At 34.7% G+C, this 19158-nt stretch overlaps 1 protein-coding gene across 1 annotated transcript in view; it reads right to left on the bottom strand.

Moving 5' to 3' along the window:
* LOC105536188 (centlein) overlaps positions 1-19158 on the bottom strand; it is a gene marked incomplete at its 3' end in the record, with an annotated part of 236950 nt that overhangs the window by 105889 nt on the left and 111903 nt on the right. Inside the window, exons 9-10 of the mRNA XM_011975470.1 lie at positions 16649-16770; positions 15151-15270 (exon numbers count right to left, since the gene is read on the bottom strand). Of these exons, the coding sequence (XP_011830860.1) occupies positions 15151-15270; positions 16649-16770 (242 nt within the window). The remainder of the gene's footprint in view (positions 1-15150; positions 15271-16648; positions 16771-19158) is intronic.

Raw genomic sequence — 19158 nt, 5'->3', positions numbered from 1 at the left:
GGAGAGGAGAGGAGAGGAGAGGAGAGGAATAAATCTTGGTCTACTACAAAGTCACAAAGATGTTCTCCTATGTTTTCCTCTAAAAGCTTTACTGCTTAACCTTTCACATTTAGACTGTAATCAATCTATAACTGACTTTTGGGTTTGGAGTTGGGCAAAATATTATATTAAATGGTTTTTTTTGGATTTTTAGCTATGTAGTTACATCATCTGCTATTTTGGTTGTCTCCAAATTTTCATAATTACAAACAATGCTGTAGTGAGCAGTCTTGTATATGTGCTCTTATACAAGATTCCTTTTAGTGTTTCTAACTAGAAGTAGAATTATTACTTTAGTACATACTTTAAAAAATAGAAAGCATATTTCAAACATTAAAAAAGTATGGAGAATAATATAATCAACATTAATGTAACAACAGCTAGATTTTAAAACACATTATGCCATATTTAATTCGTCACTTTTATTTTTAAGAAAGAATGAATTTGTAAATAGTATTGCCCCATAAAATAATCTACCTTCTTCCTTCCCTGGAAATAATCAGTATCTTAAATTTGGTGTTTATCTTTCCGGTTCATGTTTTAATACTATATATGTATGTAGTATATAAATATATAGTATGTATGTATGTGTATAGTGTCTGTGGAGTACATGCACACGTGTATGTCTACATATGTGTGTAGTTATGTGTCACTATATTTTTACGAATGTGTATGTCTACATATACATCTACAAAAATATATAGTGTCATTTTGTGATTTCTAAAAATTATAGTGTCATTTTGTGATTTCTAAGTTTAGATCTAGTTTATACATGTTAAATGCAGTAGAGTATCACATTATATTAATATATCATGATGTATTTGTATCATGATGTATTTGTATCAATCGCTGAGACATTTAGATTGCTTCTAATTGTTCACTATTACCAAGCCGCTGCAGTGAACATCCTTATTCATGTATCCTGTTTCACTACCTTTAAAAACATCGTAAGAATCTCTTTAAGAGTAAAATTTTTCTCTCAAGGGTTTTTATATTCCCTAGATAAAATTACAAATATTGGAAAATATATTACCAAATTTAAAACCTTTTTATACCTGAAGATAACTTCACCTATAACATTCCCACATTTGATTATATATAATATCATTCTTTTCTTCAGAACAGTTTCTTAAGAAGCAACTAATCTACACTGAAAATAAACTATTCTAAAGCCTGAAATACTTTCCAGACTAAGCAAACCCTTTGTATGAGTTTCCTGTCATTCAAAATAAATTTTATTATTTAGTAATTAGCATTCAATTCAGATGTTCAAACCCAACACTGTTAAGGTTATTTACCCTAAAGAAAAAAATACTATAAAATAGAATGAGTTCGTGTGACAGAACTGACTTACGGAAGATAACTTCGATATCTTTTCACAAAAAAAATCAAATGATTATAACGCTCAAGATTTTCCTATATAATTCTTTAAGAAAATTTTAAAATGCTATATATATATATATATAGTGCCCAAAATATATGGAAACAAATTATAGTAGTAAATAAATTTAGAACAATATATGTATGTCCTTAAAAAATAAATATGATATGTATATGGACTCATGTCTGAAAATAACCTAAGGGATAAACATTGAAAGTTAATCTCAAGAGTTATAAAATAAAATTCCAAAATATACTTGCCATTTACTCAAGTGCCTATGGAGGATGCAAAGAATCCTGTTGACTTTGTAGCAAAATACAAATTATAATACAAATAAAAAATATAAAAACTAGAACATAGAAAAAACCCAAACATCCATCAATGGCTGAATAAACAAAATGTGGTATATACATAAAATGGAATATTATTCAGCCTTAAAAAGTAAGGAACTTCTGGCACATGGTTCAACAAAGATAAATCTTGAAGAAATAGTAAATGAAATAATTCACATACAAAAAAGACAAATATTATATGATTCCACTTATAAGAAGCACCTAGAATAGGCAAATCCATAGAGACAGAAAGCAAAAATAGACAGGGGCTGTGGGAAGTAGGAAATGAGAAACAAATATATATATACAGACACACACACACACACACACACATACACACACACACACAATCAAAATACACATTCCCCTACAGTGTAAGCTAATTATACAGCAAACAAATGTGTAAATCATTTCTATATTTTAGATATATGGGGAGGGCAGGAAAGAGGGGAAAAAGTGGAAAGAATAAGGAGAAAACAAAAATGGAAAGGCACAGAAGAGCTTTATCTTCATATTAATCACAATTTTGAAATACATATCTGTATGCTTATTGATTACTATTTGCATTCTCCAATAAGTTGAAGCTCTATGAGGCCAGGAGCCATGTGTGTTCTGTTAAATACTTTACTTCCAGTGCCCAGCATATTTATTGAAGTAACAAAGGAAAGCAAAAGCAGCACAAAAGGTCACACAGATTCAGTTACATGTAACTAATATTATAAAACTCCATAGTTTAAAAGCATTTTCCACATATATTATTTACTTAGCTATAATGGTTTACCTGGTCCCAAGCCCTAGTACTTTTAGAGCATCAAGAGTCACTGCTCAAAGCCTATCTATAAGTCATGTTGCATCAGACTCTGAAACATTCAAGACATAAAAAAGAGGAATACAATTGACCATAGGCTTCAGGGCTCTAACTTAGCAAAGAATTAGGTTTTAGGTTAATCTTATTCTGAAACTTTTCACACTCTTACCTACAGATAATTAACAGATGAGTTTACGTCCTCTGAGCTACAATCTTAGTGTATGAGTTTCTTGTGCCTAATTATCAATCACAAAGTAACTAACATTCAAAACCTTTTGCCACATAGCCTTGAAGTTCATTGTATTTCTTTAAAATAGACCCGATAAGAAAACCTTACACAACTTTTGATTAAACTATTGTATCTGACCTTAACATTCTGATTTGCTCTTGACTTATGATACACAATGCTCTTTCCTGTTGGACTGATTTCTTAAGCACAGATACATTCAAGTTCTTATCTTATTAATCAATCTCATTAATTATTGCACATAATCATACAGCCTGTTTTCTAAACCTACAGAAATTATTATTTGGGATAACTGAATATCAACCTGTAAAAAATGAAACTGGACCCCCTACTTCACACCACGTATAAAAAATTAACTCAAAGTAGATGAAAGACCTAAATGTAAGAGTTAAAACTATGAAACAACTACAAAAACATGAGGATAAACCTTTGACTATGGGATTTTGTTACGGATTCTGAGATTATGACACCAAAAGCATAGGCTACAACAAGAATAAACACACTGAACTTCATTAAAATAAAAAAAATTCATGCATCAAAGGATACTATCAAGAAAGTGGAAATACAGCCTACGGAATGGGAGGAAACTCTTGCAAATGTCTAACATCCAGAATATGTAAAGAACTATGGCCGGGCACGGTGGCTCACACCTGTAATCCCAGCAGTTTGGGAGGCCGAGGCAGGTGGATTACTTGAAGTCAGGAGTTCAGGACCAGTCTGTGTTGGCAACATGGTGAAACCCCGTCTCTACTAAAAACACAAAAATTAACCAGGCATAGTGGCACATGCCCCCAACTACTCAGGAAGCTGAGGCAGGATAATTGCTTGAAACCAGGAGGCAGAGGTTGCAGTGAGCCAAGATCACACCACTGCACTTCAACCTGGGCAACAGAGCAAGACCCCGTTTCAATTTAAAAAAAAAAAAAAACTATCACAACTCAATGAAAAAAGATAAACAACACAGTTTTCAAAATAGGTAAAGGACACAAACAGACATTTCTCCAAAGATGATAAACAAATGGCCAAAGAAACACATGCAAAGATGGTCAGCATCATTACTCATTAAGAAAATGCAAATCAAAATCCACAATGTTGGCCATAATAATAAAAAAACAAAAACAGGCCATAACAAGTGTTGGTGAGGATGTAGGGAAATTAGAACCCTCATAGACTGCAAAAAATATAAAACTGTGTAGCCACTGTAAAAAAAAAAAAAAAAAGTTTGGCAGTTCCTTAAAAAATTAAACATAGAGCAGGGCACTGTTGCTCATGCCCATAATCCCAGTACTCTGGGAGGCTGACATGAGAGGATCGCTTGAGGTCAGGAGTTCAAGACTAGCCTAGGCAACAAAGTGAGACCCTGACTCTACAAAAAATAGAAAAATAAAAAACAAACATAGATTAGCATATGGCCCAGCAATTACACTGATAGGTTTATATCCAAAAGAATTGAAAACAGGTATTCAAACAATCCTTTGTATACAAATGTTCATAGCAGCACTATTCAGAGTAGCCAAATGTGGAAGGAACCCAAATGTCCACCAAGGGATTAATGGAGAAAAAAGCTGTGGTATACATATACAAAGGGATATTATTCAGCCATTAAAAAGTAAGAACTTCTGACACAGGCTCCAATGTGGATGAATCTTGAAAACATTATGCTAAGTGAAAGAAGTCAGACACAAAAGTCACAAATTGTATGAGTCTATTCATATGAAATATTCAAAATAGGTAAATCCATAGAAACAGAAAGCAGATTAGCGGTTGCCAGCAATTGGAAGAAGGGACAAATGGGAAGACAGAGACTGACTGGTTAATGGGCATGGGGTCTCCTTCAGTGGTGATGAAAATGCTTTTGAATTAAAGTTCACTGCTAAACAATATTGTGAATGCACTAAATGCCACCGAACTGTATGCTTTAAAATACAACTAATGTGATATTTATATATTGTTAATGGTTACCTGAAAATACATTTGTTTTCAAAATATGTCATCACTGGCAGATATTTTTTGCTAAGCATTTTATTTCCATCTCAGAGAAATGCAGTTCCTAAAATCTTCATTTCTACATACCAAAAAAAAAAAAAAAGAAAATTATATTCTAGCTTGAGAAGACTGGGAGTCTTGCTTTGCAGAGGAAAAAAAAATGGCTGAACTTTCCTAGGATAATATTTTGATTTTAGCTACTTAAGCAATTATTATTGATTTTACAGGATATTCTTTAAAACTATGGCCAACACATATTTAATATTTAACCCCAAAGAGAAGAAGTACTTCAATCTGAGTTATGCCACTGATCTGTAGCTAACATTTTATCATTAAGGAAAAATGACCGAAAGATCATTGAAATAAAGAAGATGTATCTACTTATAATACATGGGGGTAAAATTTCCTACTTCTATAAAATAAAATGGAAGTTTTTGGATTATGAATTCAAAACCCCTTTACTACTGACTCCAGCTCAACTGCCTTCATTGACAAACTTACCAGAATTCTCACTATCAACTAGGAAAACATTAGTAATTCTGTGCAAATATTTTGCATTCTCATACTTATTTTTAGATATGAAACAAAAGGGAAAGCAGAAATTGTTAAAAAAAAAAAAAAAAAAAAAAGGGGAGGGGGCCGATATTCAAGTGTGTTATATAATGAACTCAGATTTGTTTAAAGAGCAATGGAAAGATACTAAAAGTTTTTAAACAGATGAGAAACATTCTCAGAATTATGGTTTAAAAGGTCAATCTGCAGCACCGTTGAAAATAGATATGAAGAGATAAGAGTGGATGCAGATGTTTATGAGTTTATTCGAGTTGACTAGGGAAGAAATGGTGGTGGTATGAATAAGGGCTTAACAGTGAGGATGGAAAGAAATAAGATACATACTAAGGATGTTTGTGATGTGAAATATTAAGGCTTAGTATGGACTTCAGTGAGGGGAGGTCAGAAAAAAAATAATAAATAAACTTATTGCACCCTAGGTTTCTGGTTTGAGGAAACTCATCGATTATAATACCATTTATTAAGATTTAGAATAATGGACGGGAATAAATTTGGAGATCATGAATTTGGTTTCAAACATGTTGAATCTCAGTGAGACATCCAAAAGGAGATGTTGTGTAGACATTTGGACATACTTAGTTGCAGTTCAGAAAGAGGGGTCTATACTAGATACACAGGTCTGAAAGTCAATCGGCAAGAAATTACTAAAATCACAGGATGATAGATGAGATTGTCATAGGCAAATATGCAAATGAAGTACAGAGAATGCTTATGACAAAGTTTAAAAATACTGCAATAGTAAACAGCTGATTTCAGGGGAAAAGGTAACAATGGAGAATGTGAATAGGTGGCCAGAGGTACAGAGATAAAACCAGAAGAGACAGTGCCAGAGTGTTGAAGAAAAAATTTGTTTTAAAGAGAGTGTGACCAGCTTTTTCATATACTGGCGAGAATTTGAACAAGTATCCTTTAGTTACCTCCTGGTTATTTAACAATTTGCCTAGATTTTTTCTGTCCTTGCTTTAATTATCCTTAAATCATAGTCTAAAATATTGATTGCTATGGACTTAATCAGGTCCCCTCAAAATCCGTATGTGACACATGTGTTATATATGACATATGTCAGTCAGTTATAACTGTGTTCATACATCAGATTTGAACTCAGTTGAAACTCTAACCCCTAATGTGATGACAGTTGGAGATGGGGACTTTGAGTAGCAATCAGGGATAGAAAGGGGTCCTCATGATGGTTTGAGTGGCTTTTTAAGACGAGAAATCTGAAATGTGATAATACACTGAGAAGGCAGCCATCTACAAGCCAGGAAGAGAGCCCTCATCAGGAACCTAATCCACTGGCACCATGATCTTGAATTTCTCAGCCTCCAGAACTATGAGAAATACACGTCTGTTAAGCCACCCAGTCTACGGCATTTTGTTATATCAGAAAGATATTTGCTTTAGCTCTTTTTCCACTTGCAAGCAGAATACAGCTTTCCCTGCCTTGTGTCCTTAATATTCTATTATGGCTTTTAATCACACTTTTGCTTGTCTTCTCTATTAAGTTATGAAGACCTGATAAAAGGGGTAACATATTATTTCTCTCTGTTTACCTGTGCCTAGAAAAGTACCCAGCTGAAGCATTTTACATAGGCTACAGATTACTATAGAAAAACCTATTACTAAAACTACTGTACATTTCTGATTTATTTAGCCAAGGACACAGAAAACACACAATGAATGTCAGCACACCCAGGATTCCTAGCAAGATTATGCAACTGTGGTTGACAATGTGTAATATATAATTTGCTGGATTAGAAAAGCTTAATTTTCTGCTGTACTTGAGCCCCTTATTACAGTTTTATATCACCATTCTGAAAGAATATACACAAATTTTTTTTACTAATACTTTCACTTGGGAGAATGGTAGCATATGTTGGACTCTGTTAGCTACTCCATCTGATTTAGCATTGGTAAGGCAACAACTTCAACTGAGTGAGAAAGCTGACTAAGACTGCTGGCATTTCTGAAAGCTTGCCTCTTACTATCTAGCTTCCAAAGAATGGTTTCACCTCACTAGCAAATGGCAGATACCCCTACTTAAATTAAGTCTTCTTAGAGCTTGAAACTATTAATCTTTACTATATGTTCAGCCCCTAGTTAGTGCCTGGCTCTGAATTATATTGTTTAAATACTGAATGAATGAATAAATGAACACATGAATGCTCATTAAATACTGAAGGAACCAGCCAATTTATCAGTTCACAGATTACTAAGTTCTTGGTCTTTTTATTGAAATATAGTTATGATATAATAAATATATCTTATAAATATAAATGAAATATTACAGGAACTATATTCCATGTAAGTTTTTTAAGTTATCAGATTCTCATGTAATAGCAGCAACTAATATTTCTAACCATACTCAATGGTAGAAACTCTATAATCTCAGTCAGTGGTAGCATTATATTTTTAATCGTATTTTGTAAATTGATGTACAGTTGCCATACAATGTTTTATAAAAGTCTTTAAAAGTTAACTTTTAAAATTGGATTCGGAAGTACTATTTAAATTCGGTTTAAAGGTAGTATTAATAGTATATCCTTTTTTTGTAGATTCTAACCTTACATTTAAAAGAAACTTATTACTACAGAAAAAGGGGTAAATCTTATTACTTAAATAGTTAAGACTGAGTATGAAACTAGATATTAATGAATTACTCAAGTAAGACTGCCTGGCCCATAGAAAAACAAGCTGAAACTTCTGTTTCCCAACAAGGAGTAGATGTATTTATCTCTATTCCTCCTGCTAATTAATTATAAAAACCCAGAAAATAATACAACAAACATGAGACTTTGAAAAGCAGGGAAAAGGATAGAATATGGAACTCAGGAGAAGAGGAACAGCATTAGAGAAGAGACTCACAGTGGTGAGTTCCTTGAGTTTTCTTCTTTCCTCCTACATACCCAAACTAGTTCCCAGAGAAACTCACCTCCTAGAAGTGCCAATGAACACAAACAAAAAATGCTTCAAGGAAAGCCTACTCTCTCTAGCCAAAGGACCAGGAAAGGGGAGGACCAGTAAAACAAAAACCCTGCTCATCATGCCCACCCTACCCCAACCATAATCAACTGGGGGGAAAAACAAAACAAAAAGCACTCTGTCAATGAAAGCAGAGTGAGGGCCAGGCATGGTGGCTCACACCTGTAATCCCAGCACTTTGGGAGGCCAAGGCGGGTGGATCACTTGAGGTCAGAGCTCGAGACCAGTCTGGACAACATGGTGAAACCCCGTCTCTATGGAAAATACAAAAATTTGCTGGGCATGGTGGTGCACACCTACAATCCCAGCTATTCGGGAGGCTGAGGCAGGAGATTACTTGAACCCGGGAGGCGGAGGCTGCAGTGAGCCAAAATCACTCCACTGTAATCCAGCCTGGGTGACAGAGCAAGACTCCGTCGCAAAAACAAATAGAAAAAAAGAAAGCAGAGTGAGAAGCCTGTTCTTTCACCAACACTAAGCAGTAACCCCTTCATACTCTCTCAATGCAATATCAGCAGAGGAAAAGCTAAGAGGTAAAAGGGAGGAGTAAGGCTCCCACCTTTTCCTAGTAGTATTGAGGTGACCTTTTCCCTCAGGCATGATATCATCAGAGGCCTGTTAAAATAAAAGATTTAAATAAGACCCAGAGTCTCAAAATATAACACAGATAATCACTGACTTACAATGCTTCTCCTTATGATTTTTCAACTTTATGATGGTGTAAAGCTTTCGCAATTTTAACGTACTTCCAATTTTGAATTCTGATCTTTCCCCAGGCTGGAGATAAGTGACATATGAGATACTCAGTACAATGGATTTTGGCAAGGCGCAGTGGCTCATGCCTGTAATCCCAGCACTTTGGGAGGTGGAGGCAGGCAGATCACTTGAGGTCAGGAGTTCAATGCCAGACTGGCCAACATGGTGAAACCCCATTTCTACTAAAACTACAAAAAATAGTCAGAAGTGGTGGCTAGCTCCTGTAGCCCCAGCTACTCGGGAGGCTGAGGCAGGAGAATCCCTTGAACCCAGGAGGCAGAGGTTGCAGTGAGCCAAGATGGTACCACTGCACTGCAGTCTGAGTGACAGAGCGAGACTCTGTCTCAAAAAATATATATAAATAAAATAAAATAAAATGGGTTTGTGTTAGATAATTTTGCCCAACTGTAAACTAATGTAAGTGTTCTGAGAATTTTAAGGTAGTCTAGGCTAAGCTGTGATGTCTGATAGTTTACATGTATTCAATACATTTTCTTTTCTTTCTTTATTCTTTTTTTTTTTTCTTTCTTTTTTTTTTTTTGAGACAGAGTCTTAATCTGTCACCCAGACCCAGGTTGGAGTGCAATGGCATGATCTCGGTTCACTACAACCTCCACCTCTGGGGTTCAAGCGATTCTCCTGCCTCAGCCTCCTGAGTAGCTGAGATTACAGGCATGAGCCACCACGCCTGGCTAATCTTTGTATTTTTAGTACAGATGGGGTTTCACCATGTTGTCCAGGCTGGTCTCGAACCCCTGACCTCAGGTGATCTGCCCGTCTAAGCCTCCCAAAGTACTGGGATTACAGGTGTGAGCCACTGTGCCCAGCAACATTTTTGACCTATGATATTTTCAACTTATGATGGATTTACCTGGACATAACCCAAGGTATGTTGAGAAACATCTGTAGTCCAAATGTCCAGGAGACAATTAAAAAATAATTCATCATACCAAGTACAAGAAAAATCTATAATCAAAGGATGAAATTATACTCAAAGGATGCCACCACCATGGTATAACACATATGTCAGAATTACTTGACAAGAACTTTAAGGCAGCCATAATTAAAATGCTCCAGTAAACCATTAAAGAACACTCTTAAAATAAATTAAATAGAAACTGTAAGCAAATAATGAATTATATACAAAGAAGAACCCAATGGAAATTTTAGAACTAAAAATTACAATAGCCAAAATTAAAAACTTGCTGCATGAGCTCGTGAGAGAAGAGACAATCAGCAAACTTGAAGACACAATAGAAATTACCAAATCTGAATAACTGAGACAAAATTATACTCAAAGGCTGAAAAATAAATTGAGAGACTCTCCGTGACCTGTAGGACAATAATAAAAGATCTGGCATTCATGTCATTAGAATTGTCAAAGGAAAAGAAATGTAGGGTTTAAAAAGGATTTAAAGAAATAATGACAAAAATTTCCCAAATTTGACAAAAGTCACAAACCTAGGGATTCAGGAAACAGAAACCCAAACAGGATAAATCCAAACAAATCCATGCCAAGACATGTTATGACCAAACTTCTGAAGAGTAAAGAGAAAGGAAAAATGATTGAAAGCAAGTAAACAGAATGATGCATTACCAGTAGTGGAACAAAGACTCAATAGTGCATGCTGCATCAGAAACAACAGAGGCCAAAAGGAAGTAGCAAATTTTTCAAGTGCTGAAGAAAAACAATTGCTAAGTTATAATTCTACATACAGTGAAAATACCATTCAACAGTGATATGGTTTAGCTGTGTCCCCACCCAAATCTCATCTTGAACTGTAATTCCCATAATCCCCATGTGCTCAGGGAGAGACCTAGTGGGAGGTGATTGGATCACGGGGGCAGTTCTCATGCTGTTCTCATGCTAATGTGTTCTCATGCTAGTGTGTTCTCATGTGTTCCCCATGATTGGATCATGGGGGCAGTTCTCATGCTGTTCTCATGCTAGTGAGAGCTCATGCTGGTATGTTCTCATGCTAGTGAGATCTGATGGTTTTATATGGGACTCTTCCCCCTTCACTTCTCACTCTTCTCTCTCCTGCCACCACATGAAGAAGGTCCTTGCTTCCCCTTCACCTTCCACCATGACTGTAAGTTTCCTGAGGCCTCCCCAGCCATGTGAAACTGTGAGTCAATTAGATCTCTTTCCTTTATAAATTATCCAGTCTTATGTATTTCTTTATACCGTGAAAACAGACTAATACAAACAATGAAGGAGAAATCAAGATATTTTAAAAGAGAGAATTTCCTGCCAGCCAACCTATTTTAATAATTCTAAAGGAAGTTCTTCAAACTGAAAGAAAATTATAAAAGAAGAAACTTGGACGATTAGCAGTGAGGACAGTAGAAAGGATAAATAATACCTCTATTACATTTACCCATACATAAATTATTTATCTCTTATGGGTAAACATAAGAGACTACCCGCGTTTTGTGGTTTAAAATTATGTTTGACAGTTGAAGCAAAACCTATCACGTCATGTGATGAGGTTCTCAATGTAATTAGAGAAAATATTTGAGATAACTATATTATAATGGGGAAGGGTAAAGGTATGTAAATGAAAACAGGGTTTCTAGATTCCACTTAAAGTAATAAAATGTTAACACCAGTAGACTGTAATAAGGTATGTATGTATAACATAATACCAAGAGCAAACACTAAAAAAAAAAAAAACTATTCAAAAAGATACAGTCAAAAACTCGATAGAAAAAATAAAATGAAATTCTAAAAAAAAAGCTTAAATAACCCATATGAAGGAAGTAAATGGGAAACAAAAGAAACAAACAATATAAATAATAACATGGCAGACTTACCTATAACTATCAATAATGCAAGATAAAATGTCAGCCTGCAAAATATCCATACACTAGGAATGTAAAATTTAAAAATGATATGGTTTGAAACTGGATTTCATAAAAATTAAAAACTTTGCCATTCAAAAGACACAGGTAAGAGAATGAAAGGGCAATCTCCAGAATGCAATACAACTCCTGGGCACTTCCCTTAAAAAATAAAAAAGTTATGTTCACACAGAAACCTGTCTATAGCAGCTGTATTCATAATTGCAAAAGACTAGAAAAAACCAAAATGTTCTTCAATAGATAGATAAGGTGGTCCATCCATAAAATGGAATATCATTTAGCAATAAAAAGAAACATATTAGATTAACCAACCTAAATGAATCTCAAACACGTTATGCGGAAAGAAACCAGTTTCAGAAAGTTACAGCCTGTATGATTCTATGCATATGACAGTCTGAAAAAAGCAAAGCTATAGGGAAGGAGAACAAATCGGGTATTAGTGGCCGTGGGAGGATTTGACAACAAAGGGGCAGGATTAGGAAATTTTTTGAGATGATAGAACTATTTGGTATACTGATTGTGGTGGTAGTTACTCAAATTTATATATATGTATAACTCGTAAAACTGCACATTAAACATTCAACATACTACATACAACGTTAAAAAATTTCTGGCCTCAAAACAAACTTGAATGATTATAGCACTGATATTTAATGCCTGATTGTTTTATCATGACACTTTTTGACATTAGTTTTTAACATTTTGACTTTTTTTTTTTTTGAGACGGAGTCTCGCTCTGTCGCCCAGGCTGGAGTGCGGTGGCAGAATCTCGGCTCACTGCGAGCTCCGCCTCCTGGGTTCACGCCATTCTCCTGCCTCAGCCTCCCGAGTAGCTGGGACTACAGGGCGCCCGCTGCCACGCCCGGCTAATTTTTTGTATTTTTAGTAGAGACGGGGTTTCACCGTGTTAGCCAGGATGGTCTCGATTTCCTGACCTTGTGATCTGCCTGTCTCGGCCTCCCAAAGTGCTGGGATTACAGGCGTGAGCCACCGCGACCGGCCGACATTTATTTTTAACATCACATTTCATTAAGAATGTTTCATACTAAACATGTTTCCATGTAAGTTCCCTGAGAGTAGAAAGTCTGTCTAGTGCTCTCATTTCATTGACCTAGCCGACTGACTACCACACAGCACTCAAACACATTTGTTACCTGAATAAATGTTTCACAAAATAATGCAACCCTCCCCCAAAAAGCTTACATTAAAGTTTATTCAATTCTTTAGCATTCTTTTAAAAATTTTTTCATTACCTGTTACTAAATTAAGACTGATCTAAAAAATAACTGTTTCACAAATTGCTATCACATTAGTGAATATCAACATATTTCAGGGAAAAGGTCCACACTTTAATAATGACTTGGCATTTAATTCAAGGAGCTATTTGTAAAGTGTAAATATTGCTGAGTGAACAGATCAGGATTCTGACTTATCTAATTTTAAAAACGCCTCATTACTTTTTCTTTAGTTCTATTTCATTAACGAATAAAATAAACTCCAAATGAATCACTTATAGGTAATCCTTCCTAAATTTTCTTGAATAGTTAGATTAGGTCTCTCAACTAATTCACTTCATTCAAAACCTTCTTTCTTTTTTAGAGACAGGTCATTAAAGATCATCAGATAAAGCATTGATACATTTACAACATGGATGAACCTTGAAAACGTTATGCTAAGTGAAAGAAGGTAGTCTAGGACCACATATTACATGATACCATTTATAAGAAATGTCTAGAATAGGCAAATCTATAAACGCGGGAAGAAGATTAGTAGTTTCATAGGGCTGGGCAGGATGGATAGGAGGGCTGGGGAGTGACAACAAAGTCATGTGGGCTTTGGTGGGGAGAGTAGGGGGGTGATAAAACTGTTCTAAAATAGACGTGATAATGGATGGTACAGCTCTGAATATACCAGTGAATTGTATACTTTATATAAGTGAATTGTATGACTTGTGAGTTATATTTCAATAAAGCTACTGAAATTATTAGGAAATGCCTCTGGGACAAATCTATGAGTCTATAAAATAGTTTTCAAGATAAGAGACTTCATTATAGCATGGAATATTTAGAACTAATATACTACACTTTAAGAGGTAAATGGGAGTATACAACATTTAAATCTCATACGGTCTGGTCATTTCCTCAAAAGCTTATCATTACATAGAAAAGGCTGTAAACAAAAGTTATACATGTTATCATATAGTATACAAAATAAGCTTCTCATTTACACCTAAGAAAATTCAGTGACATTTAATTACATTATGTCATAATGAGGCTAAATTCTAGCAACCTAAAAGACATCTAGGCTTTAAAAAGCTGTATGCCTGACTGTCAGAAATTAACTCTAAATGAAGAAATAGTTAAGTAGCAGAAGAGGTTAATTATATTGGTCTAACTCCTTTTAGTCTTAAAAATAAATAAATAAATGTTCTTTATTTGCCAGGCTGAATATAATAGCCTGTGAATTATAAGATCAAGCAACCAACTGTATGTTTTCTAAAACATGAATATCCTTCATCAAGTTTTATACTTAGGGCAGCTAAAAGACCTATGTGGAAAAATCAGCAGTAAGCCCAAAGGACAGGCAGTGCACAGCAAGAAAGAAGGCAATTCCCTCGTGTCTTCTGCAGGTCACTACCAAGGACCATGTTAGCAGATCCACACCAGACCCTTAACAGGCAGTTCTGCTGCTACCAGTAATTAGCTTGGACAGCTCCAGCTCCAAGAGTAGCAGCAAGGCTACACCATAATGAGCTCAGCTGGGATTAGCAGGACAGGGCAGGGAACCAAGAGAGCTCAGGCATTCTGCATTGCGTATGTATCTGGGAGATCAAACAAGGATGGCTGGGTAGGTTATCCCCTCTCCACCTCATTCCAAAAATGAAGCATGGCAGTGTCTAAAATACAGGCTAATGAAGAGCGACACCTCCAACAGATGAGAGCCACACTAATTAACACAATCCCTAGATCATATTATACAGTTTCTGTTAGAGCTAGCAACTGTGCAACTTGTTATTGCATAATACATATATATTTTTAAAAGCTAGTCTTTTTTTCTTTACTTTTATTGGCAAAAATCAGATTATTTCAAATTGTATAAAGTGTTTCTTTAATGGTCTTTAAGCCACAAAAAAATTTCTCCCAAATATTTTATCTAAGTCCATATTGTTAAAAATGAAACTCACTTTTGAATCATTAGCTCCTGGTTTTCCCTTTTGAAATATGCCAGTTCATTCCACACAGCATCACAATCTTCTTGTCGAAGTTGTTGGGGATCTGCTCTCCTTATTTTCCCGATTTCAGTCCTATTCTCAAAACAAGGTTGCTTTTTTCATTAACATGTCTGAAGTGCAATAAAAATTATTTTATACATTCCTTAAAATTTAAAAATATCTATTGACCAAATTTCTAACTCGAGTTCACCATTTATTGATTGAATTTCCTAAAACCTAAGCATGTAGAAATCAAAACCCTCTATCATAATTTTTTGAAGCTAAACTGCTAGTATGGAAAGCAAACTTTTAAGCAGACACATGATATTCTAAGGTCTACTGCTCCCATTCAGTCTAGCAGTAATAAAAATAGACACTGTAGAATTTTAATGGTCCCCCCCGCACACAAAAAAATCTACCTGCAACCAACTCATCTGCAATTTGCTGCTAACCAAGATGAATGTGGTATAGTGCCCTTATCTTTTTTTTAAAAAAACCTATTACCAGTGAATGCGTCAGAAAGTAGATTTCACTCTTCTAATGATTAGTTAAAAGTCAGGTGAACAGAGGATAAAACTAGGACAAACTGCTTTATCACTGCTTTACTGGCAAGTGATATGAAACACTTCCACTCATCAAAGAAAAAAATTAGATGTGACAATTATCTACAAGTGATGCCAAATGCCCTTTACTTTTCATTTTCTGAACATAAAACAAATTCTTCATTTTTATTTTGTAAAAGTGCTGTACTGGCCAATTTAGAAACACTATTTCTCTACAGAACAGACCAATGTGTATCATCAACATTGCCCTAAAGGATCCATCTCAAAAGATGAGAGGGTAGTAGATTTTCTGTACTCATTCAGTCCTTTGCCCTCTGTTGATACTGTTAACAGGGGAGCCACTTACGACTAACCAAGATCTGAACACCTGTTCAGAGCAACTGAACTGAGACCGCCAATTCTTTCAGATAAGCTGGAGAACAAACTGATGGATAGTAAAGATCTTCAAATTGCATACTAGGTTGAAGTAGTTTTAAGATAGTTAACTATGTATGTGAATTTCATATTTCTCTAGTCTTTCCATTAAAATTTAAACACTTTTGGAGTTATAAACATTTTAACACCAGTATTTTATTTATTTGAAAGTAATTTTTTCAGTCACATGGATATTAACCATTTTTGCTTTAAATCACATACTTTTAAGTTATTCCACTGATATTAAAAATGTGTACAATAATTCATAATCATTGGCTGCTAATGATATCTGCAAATGTGAGGAAAATTTGTAGTTATTACCAAACCATTCCTCTGTTTTAACTTGTTATATTTTCCATTTAAAAATTCACAATAAAGATTTGACTACCAAATAATTTCTTTAAAACCAAACAAAAGCCATTAAGACACCTATATAATGCTACTCCATTCCATTTAATATTTAGGGATATGCCTTTATGAGCTATGTAACTCACATGCCACCGCCTTCTTCCCACTGTTTTAATTGCTCTTTTACTGCTCTGTAGTTGGTCTGTAACATCTGTAGCCTTTCCTTGCGTTTTTCATGGGCATCTCTTAGCTCATCATTTTCTTGGCTCTGTAGAACACAAAAAGAGCAAGTATAATAGGAAGGTTACCCATCTAAATACAAAATGTGAAAGAAAATAGTGTGTAAACATGAATGAATCTGTAATATGTATCCAAGCAGAAAAAAGAATTATTCTAGTCGCAGAATACATTTGCTTGATAAATTCAACTCAGTCAATGCATTTTTTAAGCTGCTCACATAATTTCAAAATTTTACCATTAAGATAGTTTCACTCCTTTCCCTGTTGTTAACTAACATACATTCATAAGCCTATCTTACATATTTTTAATTATTTTCTTTTTCAGCATAAGGTTTTATCTATACATAAACCATGATTATTTTGTTAAAGTGCAAATATAATTAGTATAAGGACATTAATCAGAGTAAGAACAATTATTTAGCACATGAATTCATAATTAACATGTACTAAGATACAAGGATTACACATAAGGAAGAAAATGAGACTGGACCTATGTTAGAAGGAGCATAGTTTAACCTTCTGGGGTTGTACCATGAAGAACTGGAAAGGAAAAGTTAGGCTTACAACTCTTAAAGAGGTTGTAAACCAAGACATCCAAACATTACTTTGTTGTGTCAATACCTAGGTTAGACAATTATAGTCAACTACTTTTTTATTTATTTTTATTTTCCTGGAAACAAGGCTTCCCTCTGTGGCCCAGGTTGGATTTCAAAGCTCACTGTAGTCTCAAACTCCTGGGCTCAGGCAATCTTCCCATGTCAGCCTCCCAAGTAGCTAGGACTACAGGTGTGCAGTACCATGCCCAGCTAATTTTTTATTATATTTTTGCAGAGACAGGGTCTCACTATGTTGCCCAGGCTGGTCTCGAACTCCTGGTATCAAATGATCCTCCTGCCTCAGCCTCCCCAAATGCTGGAATTATAGGCATAAGTCACGGTGTGTGACACAGTCAACTACTTCTAAATGTATATAGCACATGAGCTCAATTTTCATTTTTAGATATACATAAAATGAATTTATAAAGACCAAATTCTTAATCCTCAGAAGATATATGCACATGACTATAAACTGTGTTTCTCAAAGTGAAATAAGTAACTTCTTCAGTTTCTTCCCTCATGACAATTTCAAATATTTTAATAACTTTTATTCATATTTCTGCATGAATGAACTTGTATACTTATTTGGTGGAAGTAACAGATACTCTCTAATATTAGAGTGAGGTGAGATGAGTAGGCATATGGTAATCAGAAAGACCTGAATTCCATTCTTGGAGCTTGCTCCTGTTAGTGGCATTATGTTAAGAACACCACTGAAATTAATTCAAGTTTTTTCCTGAAAAATATGGAAAAGAAAAAAGAGGTTTGAATTTTGATGAACTAAGTTAACCTAGTTGGTGGGGCCCCAGCCCTATTAAGGACACAACACAAAAGTTAGCTTCTTTCAGTCTCTTTTCCCCACATGTTAACAGTGATGCCCTTATCTTTTAGAAACCAAGTAACTGTTTTCTTGACCTCTCATCTAAACAGTGAGATAGTACTTTATAGAGTCTGCATTATTTTACTGGAATTCGAGCTGTCTCAGCAGTATGGGTAGTATGTCATTCTACTTTCACTGTTTCTACTAGGATAGTTCTCTTAAGTAGTTATTAAGAAGTATTTGAGTTTTGTTTGTAACAAGAAGCGTTCTACATGCCATACAGAAATGAAAGTGCTTCATGAAAAAGCAGAAGGGATTCCATTGACAAAGGCATTCAAAATAAATGTTTCTTAAGTAGTTTTAGAAGACATACAAATCACACATAATGTAAATTTGCTAAAGTAGGATAGTTTAATACATGAAGTAAAAGTAAAAAATTCAGGTTATTGAGTTCAATTTTGTTCATTTCAATTTAAGAACCATATATGAAGAGTCCATTATATGTAGGATGTTGTGCTGATAAGAGTTCAAATCTAGCTGCTCAAAGTTAACTAAATTTTACTTTGATCTAGTTACTTAAATTCAGTTATCTCAGATTACCCATCTTCAAAATAGAAACTATTTATATCTCTTCTTCTAAGACACAGAGAATAATCTAGTCTTGAACGTGAATTTTTCATATTAATTTGGTAAACTATCCAAATACTACTTAACTTCTTTGAACAAAAAGCTTTCTAACGTTAAGTATGTGAAATAATTTAAGTTAGCAAAACAGGAGACTAAAAATTAATAATGTTGATACCTTCTCATATATGAACATGAGTCAATTATGTTTATTGAGATTCCTTAAAAACTAGGAAAAAAATAGTGATTTCAGCAAGATATATTATAAATTTATTAAAAAAATGATTTAATTACAAGAAATTAATAGGCTGGGCGCATTGGCTCATGCCTATAATCCCAGCACTTTGGGAGGCCAAGGCAGGCAGATCACTTGAGGT

Source organism: Mandrillus leucophaeus, unplaced genomic scaffold, assembly GCF_000951045.1.
Source record: "Mandrillus leucophaeus isolate KB7577 unplaced genomic scaffold, Mleu.le_1.0 Scaffold1560, whole genome shotgun sequence".
NCBI classification, from domain to species: Eukaryota; Metazoa; Chordata; class Mammalia; order Primates; family Cercopithecidae; genus Mandrillus; species Mandrillus leucophaeus.
Note: the sequence above shows the minus strand (reverse complement) of the source record. Positions and strands in the feature narration are given on the sequence as shown.